Here is an 18,543-nt window from a genome sequence, read left to right as displayed (position 1 = left end):
TTGACCCCTCTCTGACTCTGTTTTATATGTATAAAATACAGATGGTAATGGTACCAACTTCACAGGGAGGTTGTGAGGATTAAATGTATTAATATGCTTAAGTAGTATGTCAGATTCAGAATATTGGCTATTATATATGCGACATTAGGTATATATTGTTATTTATACATTGGTATATGTCTAGAAATCGAGGTTTCACTGCAGACTTTATACCTCTTTATTCCTTTGGTAAGTTTGAGCAAATTTCTGTACCTTCTATTTTGCACAAAGTTGACATATACATAATTGGACACCATTCTTCTCCTTTTTCTTCCTATTTCTATAGAAGACATAGGTTAATTACAGCACTGTTACACTCTGAGACCTAAATAGATTTTAGAATTCTTGTCAACATGTTGTTGCCGGCAGCCACCATCAATTAGTCCATATTAACATGAAAATTAAAACTTATTTGACCTCTCAGATTTAGGGCATACAAGCTTTTAAGGAAATGATAGTTCCCACTCTCAGCCACCTCAGAGTATCCCGTCCCAGTCTCACTGGAGCTCTGCTTGGCCACACATTTCTCAATGTGGTGGATAGGACACCACCAAAGGCTACAGGTGGGATAATCCCAGAGCATCTATTCTAACACTACACCCTAGTAGGTAGCCACACCTGGAAAAGGGCCACGGTTGGCACGAGAATGCTTCAAGGGCTGCCCATGGTCAGTGGACAACAGTGTCTTGAACTCTTGTTCCACCAAAGACACTGACGGATGATGTGAACTCAGACTTCTTTGGGCAGATGGAGCTGAGGAGGTTGGCGCCCGTGCAGCCCAGTGCTCCTTCCCAAGCTGGGCGCCAAGGAGGCTGTCCTTCCTAACAAGCCTCTTGTATTGCTCCCCACAGCAAGGGCTCCTAGGCATCTTGGCCCTGGTCGGTCGGCTGCCTTTGCTTTTGTTTTTGCTTGTTAGGTGAAGAGCAAAAAGCCAAGAGAATAAGCTCCATAGACAGATTCCAACATCCACTGAATGTGGATGGTTACCTATGAATATCCAGTTCCTGTTACATAAAAAGACTCTTATATGTTTGTTTTTACCTTTTGGTGATAAATGAATTTTTAAGAATACTGATAGAATTGTTATTTTTTAATATGCAAAATGTTCATTAAAGGACAGCATCTAAGAATCACCTTACAAGTATTTGATCAAACTCATAATTTTTTGCTCATGTTTAACGCTTACTTTGAAAAAAAGGCCTGTTTAAATTAGAGGACCTTGGAATGATGAAAATGTCATGTGAATATGTTTAGATTACAAATGGCTAATGGTGAAAGTTAAACCAAATTTTAAATATCAAAATAAGGTTCCTGTAATCCTTAAGAAGGTTATTAAGCTATTTGTAAAATAGCATATCAAATCATTCCACATATAAGGAGCAATTGGTTAGCCAGTGTTAACTCACAGTGACCTGGACCACACCCTGCCCCATGTGGGGCCAGATAGGCCAGAGGTCCAGCCAGTGTAGCATTTATTGTGTTCTTTCCCATTTCTTAGAGGATAGAGCAGAGACTTAGAGTATAGATTTTGGAGTCAGGTCTGTGATTGAATTCAGACTCCATAACTTTGCTGTATGACTTTGAGCAAATTTCTTAGTCTCTCTGAGTTTTAATTTTCTCATCTGCTGTTGTCAAAATTACGTGTGCTGCAGGGCCTGGCGTAGTTTCTCGCACATAGTAAGCTCTGGCTACGGTGATAATTATTAGACTCCCCCAGGGTTTATGGAGAGAGTGATGGGACAGATAGGTGTCAGCCACACTGTTCTCTACATAAAATGTCTGCGATTATGTTTGTCTTTAAAATACTATTTGAAATGCAGATGAAGACCAGTCCTTTTTGAGAAAAAAGGTATGTGATGACAAAAGGTCTTCCATCCCTTTAATGGGTTAATTCATTCATTCATGAGTTGACAAACTGTATTTCAAACATCACTAGATTTCAAACTAGACTCTCATCTATGTCTAAGAATGTAATCTTCCTCCGTTTCTCCTCATTTCTAGCTTAGGTTAAGCACACATGAGCTACTTCCAGAGAGAAATCTTTCCTTCTTTTATTTACTCCTATCCCACAGAACAGATTGAAGGCTGGTGACAGATTCAGGCACAGATTTGCTCAGTCAGCCCCCACTGAGGGACATCAGCTTGTGCTGGGTGCCTTGCCAGTTACAGATTAGCACCAATGGCTAAACAGTTCTCCCTTTCTGTACTTTGCGTCTACACCTGGAAACCTGTTAGTGACTCCAGATATTCTCTCTAAAACCATTTTCTTCCCATTCTACACTCTCTTTCTGGGGCCCTCATTCCCTCCTGTGATGTCACATACTAACTCTGTGTTGATGACGTGTATTTCCTCCGATGTCTTGCCTGAGTTCCATGCCTACATTTCCATGTCTGCCCCCTGCATATCTTCACTGACATATCCCAGCATGATTCATGAATATGTAACTGCTACAACAACTTATTCCCCAATTTGTACTTCCTATATCTGATCTATTTAGTTAGTTATCTAATTCTCTCAACATCCCTAAGAGTTAGGTCCATTCTTACCTCCATTTTTTTAGATGAGGTCATTGAGGCACAAAGAAAAGTGCCTTACTTTTCCAAGGCCACGCAGTCAGAAGGCAGTAGTGTCAGGACCAGAATCTGGCAGTCTGATTCTGGAACTTGCATCCTCAGCCCTTTGGTACATCCATCTTAAATGTTGGTCAGGTGTGGGTTATCATTGCTAAAGAGAATAGATCAGATGGCAGTGTTGTGGCTCCATAATTTTAACTAAAAAATCCTATAAACATAGTAGGTGATCATATTCATGTCACTTTGGATTCATAAAAAACACTAGCTTTTCCAGAAATAAGATAGTTGAAGTTATTAAGATAGTTGAAGTTATAATAACTTCAACTATCTTATTTCTGCAAAAACCCACTATATGCCAAGGAACAGGGATGTGAGGAAAAAGGATGTCACCTGACAGCCGTTGGCTCAGCTTGGCTGGAGCATAGAATCTGTAGGCTGAAGTGGTAGCAGACCAAAGGCTGGGAAGGTAACCTAGAACCAGGTTGTGAATGAACTTTTACTTATATTAAAGGGTTTGGGCTTTATTCTGTAGGCAAATAATGGAAGTAGGGGTGGAGGAGCAAGGCGGGGAAAGTTCATCTGACAAAATCATTACCAAGAGCCTCTTATGAAGTAGACATGATTCTAGGTGTTTGAAATACGGTGAGTTCTTACCTTCAAGGCGTATACAGTCTTAATGCAGAGCTTGGAAAATACACTTGCAATTTTTAATACATCATGATTGAGTGTTACAGGGAGCTATGGGAACAGGTAGGAAACACTCCTAATCAACCTGTGGTGCATTATAAGGGAATACTTCCTAGAAGTACTCAGAGATTTGTAATGAAGGGAATTACATGATCACATTTGTATTGTAGAAAGAGTTCTGCTAGTAGATACGGCTATTCCAAAGAAATGCTGAGGAAGGAGGGTCACAGAGGAGATTATTTTAAATAGCCCACATAAAAGCTGGTGATCACTTGAGCTGTGATAATAATTGAGAAGGAAGAACAGAATGAAGAGGACTCTGGGCAATAGAAACAACAGAACTAGGAGAATCTACTGAAAGTGAGTGTTGCTTGAAAGGAGTTAATGAGAAAGATTCTAATGTTTCTAGTTTGATTATCTAGGTGGCTGATTATGCCATTGAGTTAGGGATAAAAGAAGCAGAATGAGATAAGATGGCAATGGATTTCATTTGGGACATGTTAAGTTAAAGGCACCTACAATTGGAGATGTGTAGTGACTGGATACAGCCATGCACCAACAAGTAGTGTGATGATGCAGACTTGTTTGTGGATATCCATCATCTGAAGACATTTGACACAATGTCTCAGCAGAACACAGAAAGTATAAAGAGAGGAAATGTGGCAGTGCCATAAGGCACATGCAACAAAACAAAACAAACAAAATAAATAAACTGAAGTGAGCCAGCACACCATGCAAGACATGACCGCAAGAACTTTGGAGCCAGGATGCCTGAATTCAAATCCTACTTCAACCACTCTTCAGCTGTGTGACCTTGTGCAGGATAGTTAGCATCTTTGGGTATCAGTTTCCTCCTCTGCAAATGAGATCTACCTCAGAGGTATCGTGATGTTTAAAGAAGTCAATGTTTATAAAGCATTTTGAGTAATGATTGGCCCTTAGTAAATTCAGCTTAGTTTTTTGTTGCTGTTAAATACAGAGTATTATAAATCCTTTAGCCCCAAATATTGATCTTCATTTCTCATTGTGTTTTTTTTCTCTACTGTGTCTTATTTTTCTAAAGGCTATGGTTTGTTTATCTTATTCTACTCCTAATTCTAGCAGGTCCTAAATGAAGTATTATTGAATTCACTACCTATTGCATGTTAAAAGAAAATCCCAAGAAAGATAAAATCAATCCTTTTCTTCACAAAACAATTACCTTAATAAAAAAAAAAAAAAACCTCAGAAAAGTTCTCTCTGGGCATATCACAATATAATCACCTGTTTCTAAGGATAAAATTGATAAACAATTTTCTCCAAAAGGATGTTTCTCTTAGTAGTTTTCTTCTTTTACATTTTTTTCTTTTCACTTTTCAGAACTAAAATTACAAAAACGAGCTTTTCATAGATTCAAGCAGTTTCAGCCCTTAGAGTTAACTAGCTATCTTTTGGCATAGTCATGGCCATCAAGGTCCCCTCTGTGCCTGAAACTGTGGTAGTTTCTCTGTATTCTTCACAATAGCCCCTTGAGTTGACTATGATGTTTGTTATATAATTAATGAGAAAAGTGTATGGATCTTTGAATCATCTCTCGGTGAGAAAAGTTGATGTAAGGAGCCACAACTGAGTAGTTGGTTACAAGCACAGCAGTGTTCAGTGTGGACCAGTTGTCACTTTCTTCTGCAGTGCGTCATCATTTTGAGGATGAGATATGGGTAGGATTTCCTGGTAGTGGCTCCCCACCAAGGTTTCCTGCTTCATGTCACCACGGAAAATGCTTGGGAGTCCTGGTACCTTGCCTTCATGACTTACAGCGATTAATGGGCAAAAATCTTGCCTTTCTGCTCAGCTCATAGAGCATTAGCAAACACCTCTCTCCTGGGCCCACTGGAAAGCTTAACACAGAACTGTCAAGAGCTTCTTACCCAAGCAGCAGTGCAAGTTTAAGATTCTTACCAGTCTTAATGAAACTCTAAGTTAGCTTTTTAACAAGGACTATTGTCTTGAGACTATAGCATTGTAATGGAGATAATAAGTAATAGAAGCTTAGAGACAGGATTGTCCCTGTAAGATGAAGGTGTCAGGATTGGCTTTTTAAGTTAGATAAACTCAAAAGATAAATAGAGCATGATAGGAAAAGGAAGGAAAAAACAATATTCCAGTATAGAAGCAGAATTTAAAGACACTAAAGCAAAGCTAAACCATATTTGTTTGGGCTATAAATAGACAAATCTCCTGGAATAAAGTAGTTAGAAGTGAGAAAGAATAATGTGGAAAGTTGGTGTGAGGCATGTTTGTGAAGAGCTTTCAAATGACAAGCTGAAAAGTTTGGGCATCAGTCTATGGTTATTGAAATTGTCAAGAAAGGTGGTGACATGAAAACAGCATTTTGGGGGAATTAATCTGTCAGTAGGGTCAAAGACTGAATTGGTGGTGAAAGGAAGGAATTCAAATTATTCTGAACTTTGAAGTCTGGGAGACTATCTTGATATGTGTCGAAATAAAGAGTGCCACTTTTGAGAAGTTGTTTCCAATTTCTCCAACAGTATAATCATATTTCATGTCATGGCACACTTTTTTTTTTTTTTTGTAAAGATCACATAGTAAATATTTTAATAAGACTGTGGACATACAGTCCGTGTTACAGCTACTCAACTTACTACTGCAGCACAACAGCAGTCTTAAACAATCTGTAAATGAATGAACATGACTGTGTCCCAATGAATTTTATTTATGGACACTGAAATTTGAATTGCATATAATTTTTGTGGCTCGCAAAATATTATTCTTCTTTTGATATTTTCCAACCATTAAAAAATGTAAAAACCATTCTTAGCTTACAGGTTGCGTAAAATCGGGTGGTGAGCAGGATTTGGCCTATAGACTGGAGTTTGAAAACCCCTGGTTTATAGACCATCAGGCTGAACTCTTTCCAATATCGTTTTGAAAACTTCAGATTCTCTACTGAGATCTTATATTGAGCACTTGGAAGGAAATGGTTGAAGTGGTGAGTGACGTGATAAAAGTCAAAGGAGACAACTAACTAGCTAGTAAGACTAACCATATTAACCACTGGGGTCAGTGGGGCAATATATGTACCTATATGCTCCAATCCAACAGCTACTTATATGAAACCTTCAGAAAAAAAGAGAAAATCAATCCATAAATATTACTTCAAACACATGCTGAACTCAGCATTTTAGCACCTGCACAGGGAAAAGCAAGTGATGGGTCTTGCTTCTATTCATGTTGATTATGATGCCCAAAAGGAAAGCAGCACAAACGCAGGCTCTAAGCAAAAGGTATGGGCGGCAGCATGGAAGGAAGCTTAGTGTGAGTCCAGTGTATCAAGCTGGAGCAGCTCTGAACAAAGACTTTACATTTAGAGACACCAGGTAGTCCGGGATAGGTGATGCGAACTAGCCTGGGAACAGAGTGAAGAGAGAGGTAAGAGTAACATAGAGGAAAAATTGACCAGACATTGCTAATTGAGATGTGGAGAAGGAAAGAGGATTCAGACATTAAGTGTTTTAAAATTCTTTCACTGTATTATTCAGTGCTACTAAGAAGCACGCAGCAGTGAGAGGCAAGGGGGCCAGTGTAGGCTGTAGTAAGTGGGGAACGAGGCGACTGGAAGCCAGCACCTCATACAAGCGAATCACACATGTGCACTAAAGTCTGATTGCTCTTAGGCTGAATTATTGGCCAACACGGGGAGAAGGGATTCTATTAATACCCTCATGTTAGCTATTTCTCAAGTGTTATTAGATGGAAAAATAAGGGAGAAGTGGTATCATCACAATGTTGATGGTCCAAATAAGTTAACAGTCTTCTGTATCACATTGTATGGAAGCCCCCTCATTTCTTCAAGGTAATTTCTTTTCATCACTCAGCACTGGCCATGTCTTATAACACAAGAATATCTAAACATAGTTCATTATTTATCTTTATCATTCTTCTCTTAGATCTGTTTACCTATCCATATCATAAATGTATGGGAAAAACAAGCACACAATATAGCCAATGATTTACGTGGAGGTGGAAATAGTATTGGAATTGAAAAGGTTACATAGATATATGCCTCCAACTCTTAACACCAACTATTGGTTTTCTCTGCTTCTTCCCTAAATGCTGCTGTTCAGAGGGGTTGCTAGGGTGCCTGCTATAACTGTTCACCCAAAGCAGCAGGGTGTTGGGCAGGGAAACATATCAGCTCAGCCTGTAAGTGGACCAAGGCGTACTTCTAATAAGCCATTTTTTATATACACAGAATGAAGTAGAGACAAAAAAGGGAATATTGTCTTCATTGTTTAGACTCTTCGTAGAAAAGTAAAGTCTTTTGGCTTAATTCTAAGACAGTCTGTCAATTGTCCATGTGGAAACATAACCAGCTGGTGATCGATAAATGTTTGTTGCAAAATTAAATTTCTTGCCATTTTCCTACAACTAGTTATATATCAATAAAATAGTTTAAAACACGAAAGCTTCTTAAAAATTTTAAACACTAGGGTTTAGATTAAAATGTCCTCAATATTTGCCTACATTTAACCCATAATCATAAGTTAAAAAACTTACACCTACTAACTGGTCTCCTTAATTATTAATTAGGAAATGTTTAGAAGCGGATCATTTCCTGATTTATTTACCTTTTGTAAAGAATGTGTAGTTAATTTAGGAAATCAGAAAATTAGCTGGAAACAATCCTAGCTTATTTTATAGTGGAAAAAGTAAGACCTAGAAGGTTTTTAAGTGGCTTGCTCAAGATGCCACAACTAGCCAGAGACTTCAGTACTACAATTCTCTTTTAATGTGCTAGGAGGTACTAAGAATACCTGGTTCTAAGGAGACACAGAGGAGGCAGGAGAATCTAATCTGTGACCTGGCTCCCCTTGCGGTAAGTGGTGTTGCTACCAAAAAATGACCATGAAAGTTATGCTGTTCCTCTCTTCATCACAAAACATTTACTGAAAATAAATTATTCAGTCAATATTTAACCAAATATATTATAAATCATTTCCCAGTTACAACTATAAATAGATGTATTAAAAATTCTACAAATTACTGTAAAAAAAGGAAAATAAGTAAATGTAGAGAGTGCAAATCAGAATTAGACTAAGAATATTATTATCTTAATTATTATCTTAATTAAATGCTACATTCCCATTCCATGTCTTTCTTATTTTATTTAGCCTCTACGTTAATCCAGCCACAGTTTGGATTAGTCTAGATTAGGTCTTAATATATTATTCCTAGCTTTTTACTAGTGCCAAATTGTGCTTTCTCATCCAAACAAGTATAATAAGTCTGTCAGATTCATATAGAAGCAATTTTTAAGTGTACAGCAAATTATTATTGAAATAATTTTTTCATGTCTTTTTTCATAGACTTGAGTCAAAGGAGCCTTTCCTGTCTGTTGGGTGAGTATGTCTAAATTTTTAAAACCTCAATTCTCTAATTGATTTTTAATTCAAATTAACAAGGTCTTCTGACACAGTATTTTCAGTCCTTTTAACTCCATGTTCAAAGTCATAACCTACCATTGATGCATCATGTCCTCAGCAATATGGCTATCTACCTTTAAAAGACAACTCAAATGCCCTCTGGGCTGTTTTCTGATCTCAGAAATTTAGCTAATGAATGTATATGAAACCCTGTATCCTTTATAAAAGTCAAAAAGGTACACAGTGATTATCTCATCACATAAAGGTATGCTCTGATTGGTTTTAAAAATTCCTCTGAACCACAGCTTGACTATTCCTAGTCTGTCTACTCATTTTTGTAGTTTCCTTTCAATCTACTCTATTTAATGTTTCTTCCCCCTTTTCTCTAAATCTGTCTCCAAAATATTTTTTTTCCTCTTTCTTTCATTTCACTTTTATCTCCCCACTGCTCACAGTGACTGCTTATCTGAGCACAAAGTTGAGGGACCCTGAGTCGTAGTACACGTTCTAATAATAATATACTGTTGACAAAAATTAACATGTAGTAATATTAGGCATTCAGCTAACTAAGAATCAGCAAAGATGTATTTATTGATCAATCACATAATCCTTTGACTAACATATTAAAATGACTTATTAAGGGACTTTTGCATCATTATAGTTGATGTTATAAAGTATCAAAAAGCATTGGAAGATGTGAGGTTTATTTTAGAAGAAATAATGCTGTATTTGATAAGAAAAAAAAAAAAATCACATAGGGGCAGTCATGACCAGAAGCACAGGATGGGGTTAGATTTTTAAACGGTGACATCAGTTTCCTTTTATTACTTTGCTCACAGCGGTTGAATATTTCTGTCACTCATTGAATAACATGATTGCTTCTGCCCGTCTACTCCTCATAAAAGCATTTCAGATGGCCATTTGAAACATAAGAATCAAAATAATTGTTAGGGGTGCTGGGAGAGTAAAATAGAGTAGATGCATTTATTGGAGGACTTTGTGAAAAATTAAAGGTCAAGTTGATCTGGTCCAAAAAAATCGTTAGAGCATGTTTCTTGCCTTCATTGATCATCAGTTCCTATTGTTAAAACCTTTAAGCCTGAACTAATCTTTTATTTTGAATGCATACGTGTCCTGCCCTCGAGTCCAGAGGCTGAAATAGCTTCTCTTCATGCCTCACTTAACACAGTTGTTCTGCAGCATTTCCTGCTCTCCTGACTGCTTTGAGACAGAATCCATTTTTTATTGCAAACCTCTGTTTTGCAAGGGCAGACCTAAGTAATCTTTGTTTTAAACTTATCAGGAGTTTAGAACTCAGTATTAGAGCACAGAGAAAAAGTTTCCCCAAAAAATGATCTATCACTCAGCCAGTACTGCTCAAAATGCAAAAACTGGCATGGCAGTAAGAAGATATTGCTTTCCTTAGATGTGTCTTAAAGTGAGGTGGAATAATCAACCCAAATAGTTCTGCTGACTGGATATTTTAATTTATAGCTAAAGGTCTCCATTCCTCTCCAAGAAAATGATTTTAATTAAGATCATCCAAAAGTACGTATGAATCTCTCTCCTGACCCTGTTCAGTAAAAATAAGGGAGAATAAAGAACATACTGGACACATATGAGCCTGCTAGGCAACAGGTAATCTACTGTAAGAACCAAGATTCAAATTTGTGACTTGAATTCAGTCACTTGCCAAAGGGAATAAATATGTATGATGTACTGTCTATGGTATCAGTTTATATGAGAATATAAGGTTGAGTTTTTCTAGAGTCCTGCACACCTTGCTTACATTAATTTTAATTCTATGTTCAATAAAAATTATATTAATGAATAAATCAGTACTAAATATTTCATACTTTTTCACTCCACTACCTGACAGTGTCTGAAAGCACTTGTTCTTCTAGAAGTTGATTTCACCCTCATAGGCTCTGTCACTTACAAGCTAGTTTTAGTAGTTTAGGCAGTTACTTAAACTTCCAAGCCTCAGGTTCCTAAAATTTGTGAAATGTAGATCAAAACAGAAAATTTAGATCAAGGATTTAGCACTGTTCTTGGCACATAGTAATTGCTCCTAAATGTTAGCTATTATTACACTTTTGGAAGGTATATTCATATATAATGCTCTAAAAACTCAATCAGAGAGCTCTGAAATAGTTCAGGGAATTTTATTCCCTGAACTACTTTTTACAGGCTGTGCTTTGAGTTACATGTGGAAACCAAAAGAAGTTTTTATAATGGAGAGAAAAAAATGAAAATTCTGAATGGAATAAACACGAGTACAGATATTCTAAGGATGAAACTAATAATTGTCATTTCAACTTTTGGATAAAAGTTTAATGTGTATCTCTTCTTAATGCAAATTAGGGAGCAAAAGTCTTCCTTTGATAAATGCGCTACAGTAATTAGGAAATAAAACTTTTAAATGTCACAAACATAAATTCAAACTTAATATATTAATACCAGCAGAAAAAAGAAAGCTATAACACAAGGAAATATTTGCTTATGGGAAAAGGTTAGGGTTGTGAAACGAAGTTAAGTGAAATCTCAGATCTTAGACCTTCAACTAAGAGTTGATAAAAGAGGAACTTTCTTTCATAGGCACCAGTAAATGATTAGTAAAATAATGTCATTAGGAAAAATTAAAAATAAACGTTAGCCTAGAGTGAGGCATGAAGGCTCATCCCTAGAGTCTGATTCTGTTCATTCAGGTAGGTCTATAGCTGCAGTGTTTTCCAAGGCTATCTAGGCAATTCTGATACCACCCAGGCCCGGACCCACTGTCTACGTCATGCTTGCAGCCTCCCTCATCCTTCCCTTATAAACATACACAGGTTGTTCTTGCAGACATTTATGGTCTCTGGAATCTCTTCAGAAAATCTTTGAAATACAGCTTCTCATGGTCTCTCCCTGTTTTGGATGTATGTAGTGGAGGTGGACGCATTGATCTAGAACTGTCTTGGAGTTCATCCATCAGAGACCAGGACAGACATAAAGAGACCAGAAGGTGTGCCTTAGAGATCACCACGGTGCACAGGGAGCACACTGCCTTGTGCTCAGGTGCATAAAAACTCATTCTAATGTTGTCCTGGACCTAAGGTTGGAATTATATTAAATTGTTAAATGCTATAGCTTAATAATTAAAGAATGTTTTATTATAAAGAAAATAAAATGTTTTATATTTAAAATCATTAAAAATATTGTAATATAAATATATTATTTATATGTAACATGTATAACATATTTATTTAAATACATCATATAAAATACATTTTATTATAAATATAATAAATTTAAATAATAGATCTAAAAATTCAAGTTCTTTCCTATCTCACTCACCTAACAGTAAAAAAAAAAAAATCAATCAACTTTGTTTTTTAGAGTGGAAGTTAGGCTTGTGGGCTAAAAGAATACTAGGTGGTTAATATTCTACTCATCCTCAAAACATTACATTTTAGAGCAATTTAGAAAACTCTTCTGGCAAATGTTTTCTTGTATGTGGCATCAGACAGACTGATTTTGAAATAAGCTGGGAGAGAACAGACATCAAGTTTGCATTCAGAAAAGTGAGTAAGAACCAAGAAACGATCTCAATTAAGTCTAAGATATAAATCTTAGTTTAGAACTAGTCTTGCCTTGAAAAAGCTTTTTACAGCTTTTTAAGGAAAAAAAAAAAAGAGGGGAAAGGAAACTCCTGTTCATTTGACATTTGGGATGCATAGTGAAAAAGGACATGTCAAGACAATGCATGAATTCCCTTCAAGAGCAGTGGCTGTCAACACTTTACAGACACTGAGCCACTTAAAAATATACTCAAGGCACTAAGTGAAATTTTCTGTGTGAATTATTTCTTCTTACCTCTTTAGCATGAAGTTAACCTTTTTCAAAGAACTTTAATATGAATGAGTTATATTTTGGAATTGAAATGTTGAATCATACTAATTTATCAGTGTTGATGAATTTTTGTACGAGTAGCTTTATTGTGAGGATAATTATTTACCACGTGGAGAAATATTTTTTCAGACTTTTTTCGTTGTGTTAGAATAATTTAAATAACTCAGAAGAATTTAAAATTTTTATTTCTATAGCTAAGAATATATGGTTTCTCAGGCTTGGCTAAGAGACATTCAAAAACACATCAAGGATAAAACTATCAAAATTATTATATTTATCTCAGTTAAGGCACTGGCTCTAAGAGTGAGCTGATAGTGGTCCAGCCAAGCCTGGAGCTCCTGCATCCCCTGAGACATACCTGGCCTATTCCACTAAGTCCAACCAAAAGGGGGCTAATGCTGCCAGGGCAGCAAAGTTCACCCTGTAACTAAAAGTATTCCTCACATGGTTGCTAACGGCTATATTTTGTTAAATAATTTCCCTTGGGGGATATTTCCCTCTTTTCTTTCCAGTCTTGGAATTGAATTTGGAGTTTCAGTATACTTCTACTGGTGTTATAAAGATGTTATTAAACCTTGACATTCTTATTAGGTCAAAGGTTTATACTAGTTTACTTTTATCCAGGTTTTGTTTGAAACTTTGTATCTACTGACAGATGCTGTACATTATTATACCATTAACTACCTGTCTTAAGAGACTAAATTCTGCAATTTGATTTCTTTGATTTTTATCCCATTCTGTCATTTCCTAGCCAGGTGCTTTGCGCAATTTGTTAACTCTTCTGAGTCTACATTTTTTTCCCTTGAGGTAATAACTAACTCTTAGGGCTGTTGTGAATGAGATAATATTGCAAAGTGCTTAGAGCAGTACCTGCCACATAGTAAACAGGAAATAGATATCAATTGTTATCAACATTCTTCACAACAACTAAGCTATGTTATAAATCTTTCCTAAAGGAGTGAGTTCCTCTGAATTGCAGAAATTCCAACTAATTAAATCCAAAGACCTGAATATTCTAGAAGAGTGATAATGGGATTGAATTCTTGGAAAAGAAGTTCAGAAGAGTGAAATCAGCACAGTAGTGAAGAACTATTTTACTCAGGAGATCTCTGTGGAAGATAGACAAGAAAAACATAAAACAGCACAAAGACGGGAACAGACAGTTTTGGAATATGCTTAGATTTATATAAAATCAGTACAATATTTAAAACTTTAATAATAGGAGCATGAAAATAGGAAAGCAATGCCAATTTAGGGATTGGTGATGACTTATAGGGGTGGGATAGAGAGGATGGGAAGGAGTCATGGGAGGGAGGGCATATGGGGATATATGTATAAATACAGCTGATTCACTTTGTTGTACAGCAGAAACTAGCACAACAATGTAAAGCAATTATAAGGCAATAAAGAGTTTTAAAAAAAGAGCATCAAAAAGTAAAAAAGAGAATTATATTTACTGCTGTAAAATTATTGGTGTTTACTAATCATTTAGGAATTAAAAGATTATCTTAATCTAGCATTTGAGAAGTTGAAGAAATTGGCCAGATTGCCAGGAAAATTTTCGAGACAAAATTAGGACTTGTCCTAATTATCTTCAAGGTGAAGTAAGAATTCAACAGAGAAGTATTAAGAGTAGCATTCCTGGAAGAAAGAATTGGAAGAAAAAATTGTAGCAGGGAGAAGAGACTGTATGTACCAACCACATCAGACATCAGTCTAGCAAGCTTGAAGGTTCATGAAAAGATGGGAGAGAGGTTAAGATTAGCGAGTTAAAGTAGTGACTGTATACTGAGAAATTATACTAATTCAAGGAACTTCCTTTACATTCTGTGGATTCAAGTAGAGTGATTGTATAGTTGAATGTGTATTTGTTTGTCTGTTTTGCTTTTAATTGAAGAATTTTCTCCAAAGTGAGGTCATAGCAGAGCCATTTAGAAAGCTCTTGAAATAGTTCAGGCATGACTTGAAAAGATTAAGAACTTTAGCAGAATGCAATCACCTCCACCTGTTAGAATGGCTGTCATCAAAAAGACAAAAGATAGCAAGTGTTGATGAGCATGTGGAAAAAAGGGAACACTTGTACACTGTTGGTGGGAATGTAAATTGGTGCAGCTACTATGGAAAAGGGTATGGAAGTTCCTCCAAAACTTAAAAATAGAACTACTTATATGATCCAGAAAGCCCACTTCTGGATATATATACAAAGGAAATATTGATAAAATCAATATCTTGAAGAGATACCTGCACTCCCATGGTCATTGCAGCATTGTTCACAACAGCCAAATATGGAAACAACCTATGTCCAGTGACAGATGAATGGATATAGAAAATGTGATAATGTGATATATATATATGTATATGCAAACACACTTGCGTACATACACACACACACACACACACACACACACACACTGGAATATTATTCAGCCTTTAAAATGAAGGAAATCCTGCCATTTGTGACATCATGGAAGAAACTGGAGGACATTATGCTCAATGAAGTAAGCCAGACTTAGAAAGATAAATACTGCATGATTGTACTTACATGTGGAAGCTGAAATAGCCAAACTCAGAGACAGAGAATAGAGTGGTAGTTGGCAGGGCAGTGGGGGAAATGGGGAGACACAGTTTCAGTTATGTAAGATGATTAAATGCTGGGAAACTTATATATAGTTACAGCATGGTAACTATAGTTAATAACACTATATTGTGTACTTGAAATTTCCTAAAAAGATAGATCTTAATTGTTCTCACCACAAAAAAGTTAACTATGTGGGACAATGGATATGTCAATTAGCCTGATTGTAATAATCCATTTCATAATGTATCTGTACATCAAAACATCATGTAGTGTACCTTGAATGTATACAATTTCCATTTGTCAAAAAAAACAGAATGGAAAAGAAATGTCTGATGAAATACTATTTTCTTTAATTATATCAGAATCAGTTAGTGATAGTGATGTCTTAGAGGATTCTTAACTGAATTTGGTGGGATTGTGGTGACAGAACGACAAGCAAAAATCCAGGTGCAGTGTTGAAACTAAGCGAAAGTTAACAAGAAACTGTCCCTAAGCTTTAAATATGCCCATCAGACATCATGGAATCACTAATGACCAGTTCAACACCTATCTTTTGATGGTGTAGTTCCAATTTTCTCTAGGTCTCCAGGGAAAAGGGGATAAGGGAATAAAGCCAATTTTCCTCTTCTAAAAATCTATTTAAAAAATTTCTTTAGACCCAGTGCTACCACAAAATTAATGATTCCTTTAGCAACTGCACTTGTTTCATTTTATTCCAAGGTCCTCCAGGCTACTTCTCTGGAGAGTACACAAAGTTTCCACAGTGCTATTTTTGTAATCTAAAGCAGTTGTGCTTTCAGGCCTGATGCTACAACTGTAATTTTAATTTATCAACCTGCCACTCAGTAAAATGCTGTAAAAACATTTGAACGCTTAAACCCATCATTTATTTCTGCACTTGTCAATGACAGTCGTCTGTACTTGTCAAAATCATTTAAACTGCGCTATGATAGCATATCCAATATCACCAATAAATTGGGTAATCAATCATGTATGTATATATTTTGACAGTGGTGTCTTGAATGCATGGGTTCCAGGATACATTTTTAAGAAGCAAAAATTCATTACGCTTCAATAATAAAATACAGTAGAGTCATCGAAGAGTCTTCCTCAATTCTTACAACTTAAAAATGTCTTAGGAAACAGAGGGGCTGATTGTAACTGAAACGGCTTTTATTTCTTTAGTGAAATGTTCTCCTCAGGGAAAAGGAAGTAATTGCAGATTATAGCAGGCAGGAATATAGTGTTACTTGGAGGGAAGAAAATACATAGGATCGTTAAGTAGATTTATTTAAGTTCTGCTTATAAAGAAAGCAGTGGTGCAAGACTTTATAGCTGATGATATTTCCAAAGAGTGTTATCAGCACTTTTACTACTATCTAATTCGTTCATATAATAAAATGTCACATTAAGCCAAATGTCACAGTTCATACCAGTTTTACTTTGAGAATTGGTATCATTATATATCATAGGCAGCCTCCCCCCAAAGTATGGATGAGATCTTTGATCATAATAAATTAAGGCATTTAAAATTAATCTATCATTTGATATAAATATATGTAGAAGTAAAAAGCACCTGTCAGTCATTAAATCTATACAACCCAATAACAAATCTGATCTCATACAGGCTATGTGTCTGTCTAAGATAAAATGTTGTTAAAATTGTAACAAATAATATTGACTAAATAATTTAACTATACCATTTTAACTCTTAGCCATTACAATTTCACCATTTAATTATTTTTAAAAGGCAAGTCTAATGAGATTTAAAATCTGTAGAGAATTTAAAATCACTTCATTATTACGCAATTCTAACTTAGCCAAACTAATTTATAAACATCAAATACCTATATGTAAGAAAATAAATAACAAAACTTGGCATATATAACATCCCACCATGAGAAGAACTAATCTTGAATGATATTATGGAATCAAATCCAAAACAATCAATGCTTTGACAGGTATGTTGACTTATACAACTACCACTGTTTCCTTACGGCCACCAGCACTGTTTTTGAGGAGCGTTTCTAAAATGTCAAGCCACATTGGGAAGGGTAAGCACATAATCTGATTGATGAAAGATATATTTATTGAATGAATGAATAAATAAATAAATGGCTCAGATAATTTAGATGCCATATGTAGAAATACTGCATGAAGAGAGTGCTACTGATTCAATTTGGAATAAAATCTTAGTCTCATGTGCTTTTAAAATCTGTCCTGAAAACAACTGTTCACTGGAAATAAGTATGCAAAATAAATACTTTGCTTTCATTCATCTGAAATCAACCCGACTCAAAGGAAAGAAAATTAGTTAAGCTAATTTGAAGATAATAAATTCTTGCTCCTTTTTTTAAACTCCATAAAATATACCTAAAGCTGGCTTTCCAATTGAATCATACTTGATTATCTAAATAATTTCCTGGCAGTAAGCACTTTTCTTAGAGGATTCAAGTTATTAATTAGCCTTTATTTTTTGTTGCTCATTGAAATATTACTAACACCCATATAGATAAAATAGGTACTAGAATTTATTTAACCCTGGAAAACTGAGACACAGAGAGGTGATTCTATCTCCATAAAGACACATAGCATATTGGTGGCCATTTTGGCATGAAGTCCAGCCTAGGCCTTTTGCTTAAAGAGCTGCCAATTTCATGCATACTAACATTTCATGCCCTCTTCTGAGTTTCATATTCATTTGAATCATCGTGAATGCCTAAATAATAGCTTTAATTACTCAGGAAAATAATTATGTACATAAAAAGTTATTTATTGCTTTTAGAGACATTGTGAATCCCAGATTTGCATTATACAGGTGCTGGCAAAAATTTCAAAGCCTCACTTTCCAATTAAATTCTGTTCATCCAGCCAAGAATGACTGATCTTTATTTCATCAATCTCAAAATGTAACCTTTTCAACACTTTTAATGACATTTGCAAAACACAGAATGCTTTTTGATTCAAAGGATTTCCTATTTAACGCTGCGGAACAAATCAGTTATCACAGCATAATCAATAGTGGCCAAATATTAGCCAAAGTGAGGCATCACTTGTGCTTTAAGAGTTTATCAGGGGAAAACATGCATTGAGCAGCTATATTTTGGCATGCTAAGGTTTATATTTCAATGAAAAGCCAACCCCCAAATGTTTTATGTTTTTAAAATCCTTATTGTTTCTTTTGTGAACTTTTTACTAGATCCCACTCAAAACTCAACATTTAGAACCTGCAGGCCATGCTCAACTTCAAAATGATATAACTGTGCCTGTGTTTTGACTCAATGGCAGGCAACCCTTGATTATAGCTTCCCCTTAGCTTCAACGAAAAGCATGTGAAAGATGGAGCACTTG

General features: G+C 35.7%; 1 protein-coding gene across 4 annotated transcripts in view; it reads left to right on the top strand.

Annotated features, from left to right (window-relative positions):
- RALYL (RALY RNA binding protein like) overlaps positions 1-18,543 on the top strand; it is a 726,682-nt gene that overhangs the window by 603,959 nt on the left and 104,180 nt on the right. For all 4 annotated transcript variants that reach the window (XM_057735922.1, XM_057735921.1, XM_057735919.1 and 1 more), the window contains exon 4: positions 8,667-8,699. In XM_057735922.1, coding sequence (XP_057591905.1) covers positions 8,667-8,699 — 33 coding nt within the window. The remainder of the gene's footprint in view (positions 1-8,666; positions 8,700-18,543) is intronic.

The sequence above is a fragment of the Hippopotamus amphibius genome, chromosome 5, assembly GCF_030028045.1.
Source record: "Hippopotamus amphibius kiboko isolate mHipAmp2 chromosome 5, mHipAmp2.hap2, whole genome shotgun sequence".
Classification (NCBI taxonomy): domain Eukaryota; kingdom Metazoa; phylum Chordata; class Mammalia; order Artiodactyla; family Hippopotamidae; genus Hippopotamus; species Hippopotamus amphibius.
This window is presented reverse-complemented; position numbering and strand designations above follow the sequence as displayed.